The following is a 15,606-nucleotide window of genomic DNA, read 5'->3' on the forward strand; positions in this document are numbered from 1 at the left end:
GTGTTGTTTAGACCTGCCGATCCTTCAAATCCCATCAAATCCTTCATCTAGATGGTCATCTGCTTAAGAAAAACCTTCAATTTAATCCTCTCCATTTCCACTTCTCCTAATGATCATATGCTTCTCATAATGATCATATGTTTATCAAAACAAGTTATGCATCCTAATTTATCCTTTTGATTACTAAATTTACGAGAAAGAAATCAATCAAGAAACAAGTTTACGCAAACAATGTCCCTTATTTTACTTCCCCTAATTACTTAGTCTACGTGACCACATCATAGCTAAGCTTATCAAATACGCAATCAAGGTATAGAACGCTATCTTATCAACATCAAATTTGAAGTATTAAGATCATATGGAAATTTGATTGATTACAAAACAACATTCTTGTGTGGAACGCCTACCTAGCATGCAATTCTAATTGTTTCATTTAAATTTCATCCAAAAGTTGTCGCTACTTATGAACATAGAACAAAAAATTATTAGGTGAATTTTTTCTAAGTCCTATCTCCAATTACATGCTCATATCCTAAGTAAGCATCCAAAGAACATAAACATATAAAAGATATCAATCTAATGAAATCAAACAATCTATCTCACAAGCAAAGTTTTGGAAACTAAGATTGCATAACAAAAGAGTTTGTCACATAATTGGGGCTTCAAACTTCGCCCCTAAAAAAAAGAAAGTTAGATACGCATAGTTTTGGAAAACACAAAACAAAACATAGTATAATAAAAAAGAGAAAAGGAAAAAAAAGAAAAAGATGGTGGCGGATGAACAAGAGAGAGATAGAAGAGAATGTTCAGGGTGTGGTGGTGAATTATGTGATTCAAGGATCTTTATATAGTGATCATGCCTCCCTTGATTCCTCTCCATGTCACCTTAGTTTTCCTTGTCCAAGTTGAAGTAGGTTTGCCTTTAAATTTTATGATTGGTGAATATATGTAGGACTAATGGAAGCACACCACCTTATATAATTCTCCATCTTCTGCGCCACATGTGCATAATAAGTTGGTTTATTCAGTAAAAACTTACCATTTTTTTTCTCGATGTGATTTGGGCCTCGAAACATAAATTCCAGTCAAAAACCAGTTTCATGCGCAGCCTGACTTTCCTGTACTAAATCGATAATAACTTCTTATAAAAAAAAAAAGAATATTCACGAAAGCTCCTTTGCTTAAACCTCATTTCCCTAAATAAAGAGTCAGCCACGATTTGTTTTATCGTTGCAGCTTTCAGTGTATTTAGCTTTCTTTTCCCATAAGAAAACTACCTAGTTAATTGTTGTGGTTGACGTTGAACAAGAACAACAAGTCTAATCTTTGGTCCACTAGGATTTTGTCTTCAAGTCATCACCGGCCTAAGAAGTTCACCCTGACTTTTAAGTTCAAAGATACCACAACAAACATATATCTCCACACATAATCATTTTCAATAATAGAATCTTTGACCCCATTATTTTTATCGAAAGAATATTTGACCCTTTTGTTCAAGATATCTAAACGTCTTATTATCATTTGATATTTCGAATTAACCTAAAAAGTTCGAAGAACTCCATGTGGAAGTTTCCTTGTCAAACAATGTTGCTGTGCGAAGTGGTCCTAATTTTAAGTTAGCAGATTGATCGACATGTAAAATTGGAATGCCTCACTTCATTTTTATAATTCTTTTTTCTTTTCAAAAGGATAACTTTTTGGTACTTTTGTGTTGTCATAATATTAGCAAAATAAAATACTAAATTACAATATATATAAACTTCAAATTTAGTTCCGAAGTAGCTTTTTTTATATTTTTTTTTAATCCCCAAAAAGTTTTATATACACATTTTCATTTACTAGATACACAACCCTACTTTTTTTTGTCCAACTTCTTCCTTAAACTTCCTCTTCTGCCCTTATTTAATGGTTTTCTCTTAAGTAAATAAGTATTTAATTGAAGCTAAAGTTTTTTGTTTTTTTTTAAAGCTAAAGTTGATTCACATAACCCCATTGAAACCCCATGCTCTGCAACGAAGTGTAATTAGACAAATGAAATGTCGTGGCTTATGCTCTCAGACGACGTGAGTAGCTCCAGCAAAGAATCAAGTAAAAGTGTAAAATTGCCTATTTTCTGTCGTTACTCTCATGGCAACCGATTTTAAAAAAAAGTATCAATTGCTCTGTGAACCGTGAGGGGTCACAAGAACCAGGTAAAGATTTCGTCATTGTAACGAAAACACTCGGCTCTTTTTTACATGCACAATTTGTTTGAACCCATATTTCCAGTGAATATAGAAACTTCAATTTTGCTGATTAGCGATAAACAATCTATTAGGTTCGTGCTATATGTGTTTGCGGGCGGATTTGCTACTTGCTCCAACAATAAAACGGTTAGGTTTTGGTCCTTGGAACCTTCCGATGGACGCCGGCATGAGACGTCGAAAGATTCTGAGCGGCCTTATGAGCTGTGCACTCGCATTGGCATGGATTCTAGCCAATGTGGATTATCCAGATTATGGAAGTGTGCGGTGGCACGGACAATATGCTATCGGAATGGGAATTGATCGAGGACTGGGAGGAAGCCTAGAGGGACATGAAGGGATTGTCACCAGTGTCGCTTTGGATGATGGGCAGAAGAGGAAGTTTAAGAAAGAAGTTGGACAAAAAAACAAAAAAATATTAGGGGTGTGTATCTAGTGAAAGTGTTTGAGTATTCACTTAAGAGAGAAGAAAGAAATTTCTGGAGAAAAATAGCTGAATCTATTTCTTGATGCTTAGTTGTTACAGATTGAGGAGCTGAGTCTATTTATACAAGAAACGGATGCATAGATGAGCACCACGTGTCAATCATCTGTGTATATGCTAACTAACTATCTAACTAACTTGACGTAACAAAAAACTAATAGCTAACAATTAACAACCCTAACTGAGCTAAGCTAATTAACAGCACTAATTATCAAAGGACTAATTAACTAGAAAACTAATTACTATGGCTAACACCCCTCCTCAGCTTGATGAGGGGGAACGATCATCAAGCTGCTCCAAAGATAGGTATGTTGAGGAGAACACAGACCCTTAGTGAAAACATCAGCAAGTTGTTCATGAAAAGAGACAAATTGAACCCGTATAGACCCAGCCTTCACCTTTTCCCTTGTGAAATGCACGTCGACTTCAACATGTTTCAACTTGGAATGATGGACTGGATTTGAAGCCAGAGCAAGAGCGGAAATGTTGTCACAATGAAGAACTGGAGTGTAAGCTAAATCAACATGTAGATCGTGAAGCAGATTAATAAGCCATGCTTCGGTACCCAGGCTCAGTGGAGGATCGAGAGACAGCAGTCTGTTTCTTGCTACACCAAGAGATAGGGGAATTGTTAAGGAGAATAACAAAACCTGTTGTAGATTTCCTGTCATTGGGATCACCTGCCCAATCTGCATCACAATAAGCCTGCAAAGCAGCTTGCACTAGACTGGACTTGGAAGGAAACACATCACCCCTCCTGAAAAGAATGCCATGATCCATAGTGCCTTTGACATATCTCAAAACTCTATTGGCAGCATATAAGTGTTCCTCAGTAGGAGAATGTAAGAATTGACATATAGAGTTCACACTATATGCTATATCTGGTCGAGTAAAGGTTAAATACTGTAGACAACCAACTAAGCTTTGAAAATGAGTGATATCAGATTGTTGAAGTGGAGTACCAGAGTCTTTAAGGAGCTTAACACCAGACTGACAAGGAGTGATGTGAGAATGACAAGCATCTATACCAGCCTTATGAATAAGATCTCTGGCATACTTGTGCTGAGAGAGAAAAATGCCAGTCTGCAAGTACTTGATCTCTAATCCGAGAAAGAAATGTAAATCACCTAAATCCTTCATGTCAAACTCAGCTTGAAGAGCAACCTTAACCTCTGAGATAAGATCCTCACTATCTCCTGTAAGAATAATATCATCCACATACAACAAGAGATAAACTCTAGCAGTACCAGAAATTTTGACAAACAAGGATGGATTAGCATAGGAGTTCTTGAAGCCGATTGAAGGTAAGAAATTGGTAAACCTCTCATTCCATGCTCTGGGGGCCTGCTTAAGACCATATAGAGATTTGTGAAGTTTGCACACTAAGGATGAACCAGTAGGATGTTCAAAACCACTAGGCTGAGACATATAGACTTCTTCATTGAGAATACCATGCAAGAAGGCATTTTTAACATCCATTTGATGAAGCTTCCAGCCAGATTTAGCAGCCAAGCAGAGAATAAGTCTAACTGTAGTGTGTCTGACAACTGGGGAGAAAGTCTCTTCAAAATCTACTCCATATTCTTGACAGAACCCCCTAGCAACTAACCTAGCCTTATGTCTTGCAATTGATCTATCTGAATTTCTCTTAATTTTAAAAATCCCTTTGCATGAGACTAGGTTTTTATCAGGAGGTAAAGGCACAAGAGTCCAGGTATTCTGATGCATAAGAGCATCATATTCCTCCTGCATAGCCAGCTTCCAAGCCAGAATTTTTAAAGCAGCCTTGTAACTTGATGGTTCAAAATCTGCAGGGTCATTACTTGGTTCAGTAAGTATAGATAAAAAGCTTTTCTTCTGTATGACTCCTCTCTTACCCCTGGTGAGCATGTTATCACTACAAAAAAGAATTCCAATGGCTTCACCAATTTGCGTCGGCCTTCAATTGCCGTCGCTAAAGCCTCCTCTTTCGCGACGGCAAAACTTGAGGGGTCGCGATTGTGCAAAATATTTGCGACGGTAACAACTGCCGTCGCCATTGGGCGTCGCAAACCCGATAATTTACTTCGGCAAGAGTTAGCCGTGGTAAAATATTAACAGTTTGCGACTGTAAAGACATTCATGCCGTCGCGTTTCTTCAATTCTTCCCGTGGCTTTTATGTTTTTATTTTCCCGTGCTTTCTATTCCTTTAAGATTAGCATCTGAACTAAACGATTTCACTTCTCTTTCTCTCTACTTTGCCGTCCTTCTTCTTTGAGTCCATCTCGATTCGATACCGATGAGTGCTATAGATTTCCTCTCTCCATCACCTCCTTCAACTATTTTCCCCTCTCGATCTGTCATATTCTCTGCGGAGTGCATGCAGCCCCATCCCCTCGTTCTTACTTTCCTCTTTTCCCTTTATATACCTTCCGATCCCCTCCCTCCACTCCTCCACTTTCACAGCAGATTGGTCAAACTCCAACCAACTTTCTACCATTTTCAGATCGCTTCGTTTTCTTCATCGGAATCCATGGCGAAACAACCAGCTCGCGTCCTCGTTACCAGAGCCACAGGTACTGTAACGCATCCATAGCTTTCCTGGATCAGAGTTTCAAAAGCCATGTGATTTTCCGGCCTAAGACAACCTCGAGGCTTTGTTGATTCGAGGTTGGCTTAGGGTGGAGTGGCGGATCTGTTGTAGCGTTCTCTGAGGACGACGGCAAAGGTTTGGATCTACCAGGGATCGAAGGCGTTCGATGGGACAGGGGAGTGGGCCTGAGCCTAGAGCTTGGGTGCTCGCGGTAAGGTTCTTGTTTCTCATCTCTTATATTTTTAAAGTTTCAATCTTAAGGCTTGCAGGTTGCAGATCTTGAATTTTTTTTTTATGGAATTTTGTTTGTGTGGGTAAATGGGATATCAGGATAATCAACGTGCTGGAAAACTGATTGGAGAAGATGAGACGAGAATTTTAGTATATTTGGTTATTGTTCATTTTTGTTTTCGTTTATGTATTGGAATGGTTTTTGTTTCATTGGATTCTCCTTTGTACACAGATTGGATTTTGATGGCTGACATTGGATTCAAATGTCTAATATGATTAAGGTTTCACTTTTGTTTCAGAAACCCATCAAGATTGTTGAGCCAATTGCTTCATATTTGAATACGTTTTAATTATTGCTTGATTAGTCGACATGTTTCATAATGATGAGGAATCATTTTTTTACTTTAAGATTAGGAAATGTATGCACATGTTTCACTCATGTGCCAATCTGTTTGGTCATTACAATAAATTTGATTAATCTCTCTCTGCTCTGCTGCATTTGTTTCTTTTTCGGTTTTCTTTTTGTATGTGTTCATTTGCCAACAAACATCAAAAGGTCTTGGGGTAAAAGGAGCCAAGCTATAAAAAATCATAACCAATCTTATGCTTGTGGAAACTTGATACTTTGTCAAAGACGGAAAAGCATCCTTGAACATTAAGCAATCTCAAGGCTGAGGTTTTGTTGCCAAAGCTGGATTGGAGGATCCTTTCTAGTTTAATTACTGGAGAATTTTGGTTATGATGGAAAGCATTGGAGGATCATTTCTTATAATAAGCTTTTGTTTTCTATTTAACATATCTATAATTCGCCCTTTGAATTTCTCTGTTTCCCGTCTTTCAATCTCTATTTTTTTTTTGTGTGTTTGTTTTGGTACCTAACCTTTTTGTATATGAATTGCTAAATTTGATTAAGGCAGATGAGCGATGCAAGATTAGCGCAATGGTTGAATCTTCTAGTATGTTCAGTGATAATGCTAAAAGCAACAGGAGTTCCTGTCGGAATCACTGTCCTTAAGACTACGGTCGCCAAAGGAGCCGGTGAGAAACTAGGTTGCAAAGTTGCTGATATGAATCAGAGTTCTTTTCTCAACTCGTTGGGTTTGATAATGAGACAATTTTGTTCTGATTTTTGGTTTAACCTTTTGTATGGACATGGTTTACAGTTTGTTTGGATGGGAGCCCCCCAGCTTACCATTGGGATAAGGGGTTTGGTTCAGGAGTTAACAAATTCGATCTTTCACATTGAGGTTTGTTCTTTTCTTTAAATTAGCTCCAAGTTAATGTAGTAACAATTCGAGTGTTTTGTCTTGGTAAAGTTACAAAATTATAGTAAAGTTTGCATGGATTTTTTTATAAATGTTGGTTACGTATCTCTGTTTTTGTTATAATTGTTCTGTCTGTTTGATTCTTAGGGAGAAGGATGGTGTAACAATGTCACAAATTGCCTCGGCCGTAAGAACACTTGTTTAGGTTCATCAAAGCAAATGCTGAAGGAAATTCCTTTTTCTGGAATTCTGAGCAACAGGCAATCACTTAATCCAGGTTTGGTTTGTTGATCAACATTTCATCTATAAATAAGAAGTTAATTTCCATAACCTTTGTGATGGCCATTTTCTATCTATGTATTTCATAGATGAATACCTGAAGAATGTCTTTCTATAATTACTTTTGACTTTATTGTTTTTCATGAAGTGTAATGTTAATAATGATATGATTTCATTATGTGTACCAATGCTTTCATTAACTAGACAGTTTTGTTTCTTGTGAATGTTTGTTGTACTGATCGAACACCTGTTCAAGGACAATCAGTTCTCCATCAAAAGCCGTCTGAATTTCTCCATATCAGAGACTGTCTGCTGATGTTCCTGTACAACTTCATGAGAGGTTTCAAGGTCTGTCATGCTCTAACTTTCTCAGTTTCATCCATTTCATTGTAGCTGGTAGTTATTATGATTATAATGTTATATTAAATTCATTGCTGGCGCAGTGTGAGTGTGCTGCTGCTGCAGGTGAGAGTATCACTAGGTCCTCAGTTATAGAGGAACCTGGAGACCATGGAGAAGCACACTTAGTAGCTCTGGGTGAATTAGAATTCCGTAAACAATTTCTAATATTAAGTGATGCTGGAGGGTAAGGAACATTTTTACCCTTTGTGTTTTCCTTGCTTATTTGGCTAGTAGTCTTGGTTAAATTGTTTACCTGTTTTGGGTGGTCATTATGTTAATAACGAAAGCTAACCCAGCGCACTCTTCTAGAGTTGAACTTCTGCTCAATTTCAAAACTTCAAACTTGTTCCTATGACTCTAAAGAGTTTGAAACTGATTTACTTCGTGCAGCTCATGATGAGAGTCATGCACAAGATGCGTCGTGGGGGTTGTCTAACATAAGGGCTGTTGACGAAACTTAAAATCAGGTTGACAGTCCATCCGAAAACCCAGTCAATAAGGACGAGATCAGTGAGGTGCCAGATTTATATCTTGGTGCAAGCATTCATCTCTCAAGAGATCCTAATAATGTTAAGGATCCCAATGCCATCCAGGTTTATTCCCTTTCATATGCTTTTTTTTACTATCGATTTGATATCAACTTTTACTTTAAATTTGAAGGCATACATGTTTCTTCGGTTAGGTTGTTTATTCAGATTCAGGTGCCTTAAAATGCTTGGTTTCTGTTTGTTCGCATCCAAAATTCCACATTGTGTCAAAATTTGTAAAATAGTTACCCATTACCTGCTCTGGATAATAGTTTACATTGTCATTTCCTGCTTTGGATAATATGAAATTGTGTGGGAATTGAAATTGTATCTGATATACAATTGTGGACAATAGCATACTGGAAACTAATTGTATCTGATATGGACATATGGTATGTAAATGCATACTAATTGGTTACTGAATACTAACTGCCTTGGTTACTGAATACAAATTTTCTTGGCAACCAATACACGAGTATGAAATTGCATCTGTTTTGGTATGCCCTGTTATGAGTTAATGACTTATCCTCAGCTTTGGTTACTGGTTAGTCAAGGATATTGCTCAGTTATGCTCAGTTTTGTACCCTGAAAAGTCTAAGTGATAATGCTACTTCAATTTCTCTCATGATATGAATTTAGGAGTTCAAATTATAGCTTAAACTCTAGTGCTATTTCATTTTGGTTAATTTTATATGCCTTTTGTCTTAGTATGACACTTCTGCCTAAGATGAAGCAGTTTTATATGTTTTTTATCTGCAATATTGTCAATGTGTTCAAGTCTCTCCTTATATGTGGTGGCATCAAATCCAAGTCTCTCTATGCAAATTTTGTTGAATCACAAGTTTCACATTTTCAAATACTTGTCTTAAATCTACTGATTTTGTTTACAAGAACTGAATTTTTACAGTGTAGGACCTATTGCTATAGAGAGAAGAAGAGTGGTGGAGAAGGAGATAGACACAAAGAAGAACATAGCTATCAATGAATGAATGAAGCAAAGAAGAATACCAATGCGGTTGAACTTATGCGCTTGAATTCTGATTATGTAGGTCATGATACTTAGCCTACTGAGCGTCAGCATTATGTATTTTAATTTTTGAATGTTTTTGTATTTTCAAGATTGGTGAAGTTGTATGAAATGTATAGAAATAATGTGAAAAAAACATATGAAATTATGATTTATATGGCTTCTTTTGCTCAAAATAGAAAACCTGGTATGCAAATTTGCATGCCAGGTTTTTTTTTAATCAATAATATGCATTTTTGCGACGGCAATGTTGCTGTCGCCAATGACCTTTGGCGACGGCAAAATTGTTGATGGCGTCGCCATTATGCCGTCGCCAAAAATCATGCGACGGCGTAATTGCCGTCGCAAATAGCAATGGCGACCCCACCAACGACAACGGCAATTTTGCCGTCGCCTAGCCGTCGCCGTTGGTCTTTTGCGACGGCAATTTGGCTTTTGGCGACGGCCTTGCGCCGTGGCAAATTGAATTCTTTTTTGTAGTGTATGATCATTAACAACAGCATTAGTCAAGCCTTCAACAAGATGCAGAATATTGGAATCAGAAATATTACTACTGTAGCCAGATGTGTGATTTGGACAATCTAGGACCACTTCAATACCAATTCCAGGCTGAGTACTAACATTAATATTGCCATTTGCTTCTTCAAACTGTATCACAGTATGAGCAGTTGGACTAAAAGGAGATAAAGAACTAGTAGTATTGCAAGCTTCTGAAGAAAGTATGGGACTGGTAACATGTGGAATGGAGCCAAGCTCACATGAAGAATTGGTAACAGGCATAGGGAGCAAATTAGGTGAACAATCTGAGAATTCATTTTGTTCTGAAAAAGAGGTATCAAATTGTGAAGAAGTGATAAAGTTATGAGATGGACCTGTATGAGTAGTTACAGTAGCTGGTGATGTGTGATGGACAGGTGTGGGCAAAATAGACTGAGTAAAAGACTGAGACTGAGGAAGATAAGGTTGTACCATTGACTGTGAAGCCTTGGCTGATGATCTTTGTAAATCACTAGAAGATTAAGTGTTGGACAGATGTCGAGACACTTGAGCAAAAGGGAAAGAATCTTCGTCAAAAAATACATGCCTGGAGATAATGCATTTCTTTGTGCTCAAATGGTAGCAAATATAACCCTTGTAACCAGCAGCAAAACCAAGGAAGATACATTTTGCAGTCTTTGGTTGTAGTTTGTCACTTCTATATGGTGTCATTAGTGGATAACATGCACAGCCAAACACTCTTAACAATTCCAAAGAAGGCTGAGTATGATAAAGTTTTGCAAAAGGTGATTCCATATTATTCACTGGTGTAGGCATTCTATTGATGAGATATATGGCCAAGGCACATGCATGATACCAGAAGATGGGAGGTAAAGATGAATAGTACAAAGGGATTGAAAGTAGGAAAACACTTCACTTTTATTTTTCATGGGAAAAATCCAAGTATATCTAGTACAATCATCTATGAATAGTACAAAGTACTTAAAACCATCAATGGAAACATGAGGTGATGTCCCCCAAACATCTTAATGAACAATCTCAAATGGAACTAAACATTTTGTTTGTGAAGTATGGAAGGGAAGTTTCTGAAATTTTCCTAGAAGACAAGCTTCACACATAGAGTTGTTATCTAGTTTACTAACTATATTTCCTTTATTCAGCATTTGACTCACAACTTCATTTGATGGATGACCAAATCTCTTATGCCAAAGAGAATGTTTGACAATCCTACCAAGAAAAGCTGAAGATGTTCGTGAAGAAACCTGAGCTGAAGTAGATGCACTTGAAAGTTTCTGTAACTGAAAAGGTAGGTTAAATGGTATGGGGTACAAGCCTTGTTTACTCAGTCCTTGGTACAATATTTTGCCCAACACCTTGTCCTGTATTACACACATAAATTCATCAAACCAAACAGAGCAGTTATTTTGCTTGCATAACTGGTATATGGAAAGCAAATGTGTAGCAAGTTCAGGTATAAGTAAAATGTTATTCAATATAAGCTTGCCAAGCATTGCATCACCAGTATGTGTAATCTTGAGATAGTTACCATTACCAACTTGAACAGAATCAGTAGCCTTGTATGGTGCAACATTATTGAGGAGCTGAACTTCACTTGTCATATGGTTTGTGGCACCAGAGTCTGCAAGCCAGAAGTGTGGTGGATTAGGTGGAGTTGCAGCAGCAAGCATTACCTGGATTTCTTCATTCTGTTGTTGCTACTGTTGTTGACCAGGAAAGCCAATGATATAATAACATCTGTCAGCAGTATGATTATCTCTACCACAGTATTGGCATTCAACATTTGAGCTTCAAGCACCTCCAGGATTGAAGTTGTTGAGTGACCTGCAAGTCTTTGCACCATGACCAACTTTTCCACAAAGTTGACAAGTAATAGATGTGCCACCAGCATTATTGTTATTGTTGTTCCTGTAGAAATTTCCACTGTTGAAGTTTCCATTGTTTCTGTTGAACCCATTTCCACCAGTAGCATTGTTGTTTCTGTTGGAAAAGAAAACACCTCTTCCAACACCATTGCCCCTGCCACCAGTAAAGTTGTTATTTCTTCCTCTTCCTACATAGAATCCAGTCATTGGAAAAGAAGTGTCCCTCATGGCAAAGGGTGTGTATGGAGAAAAGCCATATGGAAGTGCATGTATGGGAATGTATGGAGGCTGTGAAGTTACAACAGGTTGTTGAACTTGAGCAGTTTGTGGTAAAGGACTGAATCCAGGGGGCACATTGGCATTAGGAGACTGAAGTGTAATGGTGGGGGAGCCGGAAGAACTTGCAGCCTGAAGAGATGTTGTGGATGAAGCAGAAGAACTTGGGGGTGATGCCTGGTTTTTAGCTAGCAAAGCAGTGAGATTCAGTGGGGAGCTAGACTGCATTTCATTCTCAATATCTACTTCAACAGCTTTGAGCAAAGTTTTCAATTCTCCCATAGTACATGTCACAAATTGAGCTCTAATAACTGTCTTGATTGCAACATATTCAGAAGGTAATCCTCTCAAAACCACAACCACAATGTCTTCATCATCAAGAAACACACCCACAGTTTCTAGTGCATCTCTAGCAGCCTTGACTTTATCCAGGTAGGTTTCTATATTGTCTTACCCTTTCTTTAAGCCTTGAAGATTAGATTTCAGCTGTAGGATATTTTGTCGATTTGGAGCAGCAAATTTCAGTTTAAGATTGACCCACATTTCAGCAGCAGACTTACTGCCAACAGCACAAGACATGGCAACATGACTAAGGCCCCGTTTGGGATTGCTTCGCTTTTAAAAAAATCAGCTTTTGTTCAAAATTTTAGATTTTATTGTGTTTGGTAAATAAATAAAAAGCAGCTTTAATTGGAAGTTATAGGTCACTGACAGCAGATTTTAGAAGCAGCCCAGATGTTACTTTTAGAAGCTGCTGTAGATCAAAACACACTCTATAGTTTTTTTATTTACTGACAGCACTTTTAAAAATATTATTTACCAAACACGAAACTGTTTTGATTCACAGCTGATTATTCTCACAACACAGCAGCAACAGTTTTTTTTAAAAGTCACAGCAATCCCAAACTAGCCCTAAGTGTTTGTCCAAGCATATTGACTATACTTTGATCCTGAGTTTTCCAAGCAATATATGCAGAGTTGATAACATTAGTGACTCCATCTTAATCAAGAACAAACTGTGGTGGACAACGAATGGTTCCATCCTAGAGATTCTGGCCTTTGAGAAAGGATTCAAGTCTAAACAACCAAGTCGGATAGTTTGTCTCATCAAGCAGAATATTAGGCAAATATACAGTAGTTTGTGTGGCCTGAGTAGTAGTCATGACTGAAATTGAAGTAGAGCTTAGTACACGATGCTAGGGTTTCAACAAAATTTGTACTACTTTGAGCTTGTGCAAACAAACAGCTTATAATAGTGAAATCGAACACTAATTATAACAGATCGAAGCTTCAAGAATGTAAAGCAGTACTGAATCTCAACAAATTTAGTGAATCTTGAACAAATCTCAATCTCTGATCTTGATAATGAAAAAACTAGCTTCCAATACTGAAATCGAGTACTAACTATAGTAGATCTGAGCTTTGATGATGCAAATCGAAAGAAATCTTCAACAAAAATTGAAAGAAATGTCTACTAAAACTGATTGAAGATGAAGAACATATATGTTGCTGCTGAAACTCGAAGATGAACAAAACCGAGTGTATTGAAGCTTGAATCTGTGCTTGAATTGCTGAAAAATCACTGGAAAATTGAGGTCACTGATCAACCTGGCTCTGATACCATGAAAGTGTTTGAGTATTTGCTTAAGAGAGAAGAAAGAAATTTCTGGAGAAAAATAGCTGAATCTATTTCTTGATGCTTAGTTGTTACAGATTGAGGAGCTGAGTCTATTTATACAAGAAACGGATGCATAGATGAGCACCACGTGTCAATCATCTGTGTATATGCTAACTAACTATCTAACTAACTTGACGTAACAAAAAACTAATAGCTAACAATTAACAACCCTAACTGAGCTAAGCTAATTAACAACACTTATTATCAAAGGACTAATTAACTAGAAAACTAATTACTATGGCTAACATCTAGTATATGAGGATGTGTATATAAAACTTCTCTTTAATCCCCTGTCCCATCCCCATCCTTGTTAGGGCTGGAACACAAGACCGTACTTCTAAAAAATAAGAAGCTACTGTCTTACCACCCCATCAAACAAACGCACCCTAGTAGCAAATTTGTTAAGTGAACTAACTAGTTTTTGACCATGCTAGTTGTCGATTTTGTTTGAATTTTGTGACTCGATACAAATGAAAGTTGTGTAATGAAAAAGTTTCACATCGAAAAACATACATAATAACATAAGAAATATAATTTGTATTATAGTATGGAGATAAAACATCACACTTGATGTTACAATGAAGTTAAGAAGGGAGAATATCAATATTGTATCTTAATACGTAAGAGTGGGATATGCGATGTCAATTATCATCTAACAGTTGTCTCCTAGTTAATGTATTGTGCCAACTCAAATGTTTTAATCCCTTACATCTGAAGGTATGTTAACTACTTAGTCCCCACATTCGGATTCGAATTCCCCCGACGCTGATTGAAGTTAAATCTCAACCTATTCTTGGTGACTAGGAGGGAGGAAGCATTCTAACATGATCCCTCGGCACGATTAGTCTCTGGGCCTAAGAAGCCTTTAAGGAACCGTGTGATCTCGATAAATAAATAATAATAAAAAACTACTTGATAATTGATTGAACAATCTTGCCTCATTCTTTATTCACTGTAATTGTTGTTATTATGTTTTTTAGGTCGTGATTAAGTTATATTGTCAATTGATCTGGATGAGGTCTTTTATACAAAAATGACATCTAGGGACTTCCGGCCATCTCTGAACTTAAACCAAATCAAGAGAAAACTTATTATTAGGTTGTGTAAATACATTGTCCCAATCAGAATAGTGATTATATATCACAAAGTATATTAAGTGAAATTTTTCCATAAGTTTCATGCATGCATTTTGAGATAAAACCGTACTCACACCTGTTACCACTCAAGAGAGTTACTGAGTGAGACAATATTAGTGCAGCGTCTTATGGGCTATGTCCAAACAATTTGAAATTAACCTAATGGATCAGCATGTGGAGTAAGGAGTGGTCAAGAACTTGAAGGTGGTGTGGCTTCTTGAGGATAAAAAATTAACTGCTTATATCCAAGCTAGGCGAAGCATACTACAGACGAACTGATCAAATGCTTAAATGTCTTGCGCATGAGATTTCTCAACAAGTACATGATAACATGAATGTGCGTAAAGATAATAGACAATGTAGATGATTGAAGGTGAAACTTAGAGAAACGATTGTAATTTGATTCAAAGTAGAGATTTCTCTAAATTGCATCAAATTCCTGGATAAAACTCCGTACATAGTATCGGTTAATGTGGTTGAGGATGGTATTTGTGCCGCTGCAAGGATACTCCCTAGGGCTTGTATGTACGAGTTTGACCTTCTTCATAGTTCAACTTCTTACTATCGCGGCTTCAATTCCGAGTTGAGAGGATTCGCTAACAAGCACGTGGTAGCAACTTTTATTTGATTATATTCTTCCTATATATTAAAGTAACATAAAAACATGTGTCGATGACTCTGGAAAAGAAAAGGACTTGGACAAGTGGCCAAGTGGTGCAGGGGAATACTCGTGGAAACTTCTATTTTCTTGTTTTCTTTGGCAAAGAGTGGAAGTTTCTTTCATCGCTTCAAGTAAATCCATGCGAAAGATGGGAATATTTCGGCAAAACTCAGTAGTAAAAATATCAAACAATAAACTTTTTAGCTAGATTAATTGTACATTTCATCACCATTCAAATTTTGACATATTTACTTAGTTAAAATGAATATAATAGTTAATTCTTCTAGAAAAAGAATCAAATATTATAAAGAGAATTGATATATCCATTTTTTGTTCTACAAACACACGTTACTCAGTTTTGTTGATCAATAATACCTTTACTTTTGCATGGTGAAATATCAAAATGCTCTCACACCTGCCTTTTGCTAGTACCATATTGGTCA

General features: G+C 37.0%; 2 protein-coding genes across 6 annotated transcripts; one reads left to right on the forward strand and one right to left on the reverse strand.

The window, feature by feature from the left end:
- Positions 1-4,840: 4,840 nt before the first annotated feature.
- Positions 4,841-9,193, forward strand: LOC133741847 (pectin acetylesterase 6-like). Of its 5 annotated transcripts, none has more exons than XM_062169567.1 (8): positions 4,841-5,511; positions 6,445-6,569; positions 6,695-6,778; positions 6,944-7,073; positions 7,341-7,423; positions 7,519-7,661; positions 7,868-8,070; positions 8,912-9,193. In XM_062169567.1, exons 3-7 carry the CDS (start codon positions 6,704-6,706, stop codon positions 7,872-7,874), a joined length of 438 nt encoding a protein of 145 aa, XP_062025551.1. In that variant the 5' UTR covers positions 4,841-5,511; positions 6,445-6,569; positions 6,695-6,703; the 3' UTR covers positions 7,875-8,070; positions 8,912-9,193. The 5 variants fall into 5 exon arrangements, 3 of the variants coding, with proteins under 3 accessions (XP_062025551.1, XP_062025550.1, XP_062025552.1); XM_062169566.1 differs by having other exon boundaries at positions 4,845-5,511; positions 6,449-6,569; XM_062169568.1 differs by having other exon boundaries at positions 4,845-5,511; positions 6,449-6,569; positions 8,917-9,193.
- Positions 9,194-11,337: 2,144 nt separating this feature from the next.
- On the reverse strand, positions 11,338-12,267 carry LOC133744184 (uncharacterized). The gene is made up of 2 exons (XM_062172328.1): positions 12,143-12,267; positions 11,338-12,097 (listed from the first exon to the last, which is right to left on the reverse strand). Exons 1-2 carry the CDS (start codon positions 12,265-12,267, stop codon positions 11,338-11,340), a joined length of 885 nt encoding a protein of 294 aa, XP_062028312.1.
- Between the last annotated feature and the right edge of the window lie 3,339 nt (positions 12,268-15,606).

This window comes from Rosa rugosa, chromosome 4 (assembly GCF_958449725.1).
Source record: "Rosa rugosa chromosome 4, drRosRugo1.1, whole genome shotgun sequence".
Lineage (NCBI taxonomy): Eukaryota > Viridiplantae > Streptophyta > Magnoliopsida > Rosales > Rosaceae > Rosa > Rosa rugosa.

Coding starts and splice junctions, on each gene's coding strand:
- LOC133741847 (XM_062169567.1), top strand. CDS start 6,704: ATGGGAGCCCCCCAGCTTACCATTGGGATAAGGGGTTTGGTTCAGGAG. Junction 7,074..7,340: donor CAGGCAATCACTTAATCCAG/GTTTGGTTTGTT, acceptor AAGGACAATCAG/TTCTCCATCAAAAGCCGTCT. Junction 7,424..7,518: donor ACTTCATGAGAGGTTTCAAG/GTCTGTCATGCT, acceptor TTGCTGGCGCAG/TGTGAGTGTGCTGCTGCTGC.
- LOC133744184 (XM_062172328.1), bottom strand. CDS start 12,267: ATGTCTTGTGCTGTTGGCAGTAAGTCTGCTGCTGAAATGTGGGTCAAT. Junction 12,098..12,142: donor CTTCAAGGCTTAAAGAAAGG/GTAAGACAATAT, acceptor CAAGGCTGCTAG/AGATGCACTAGAAACTGTGG.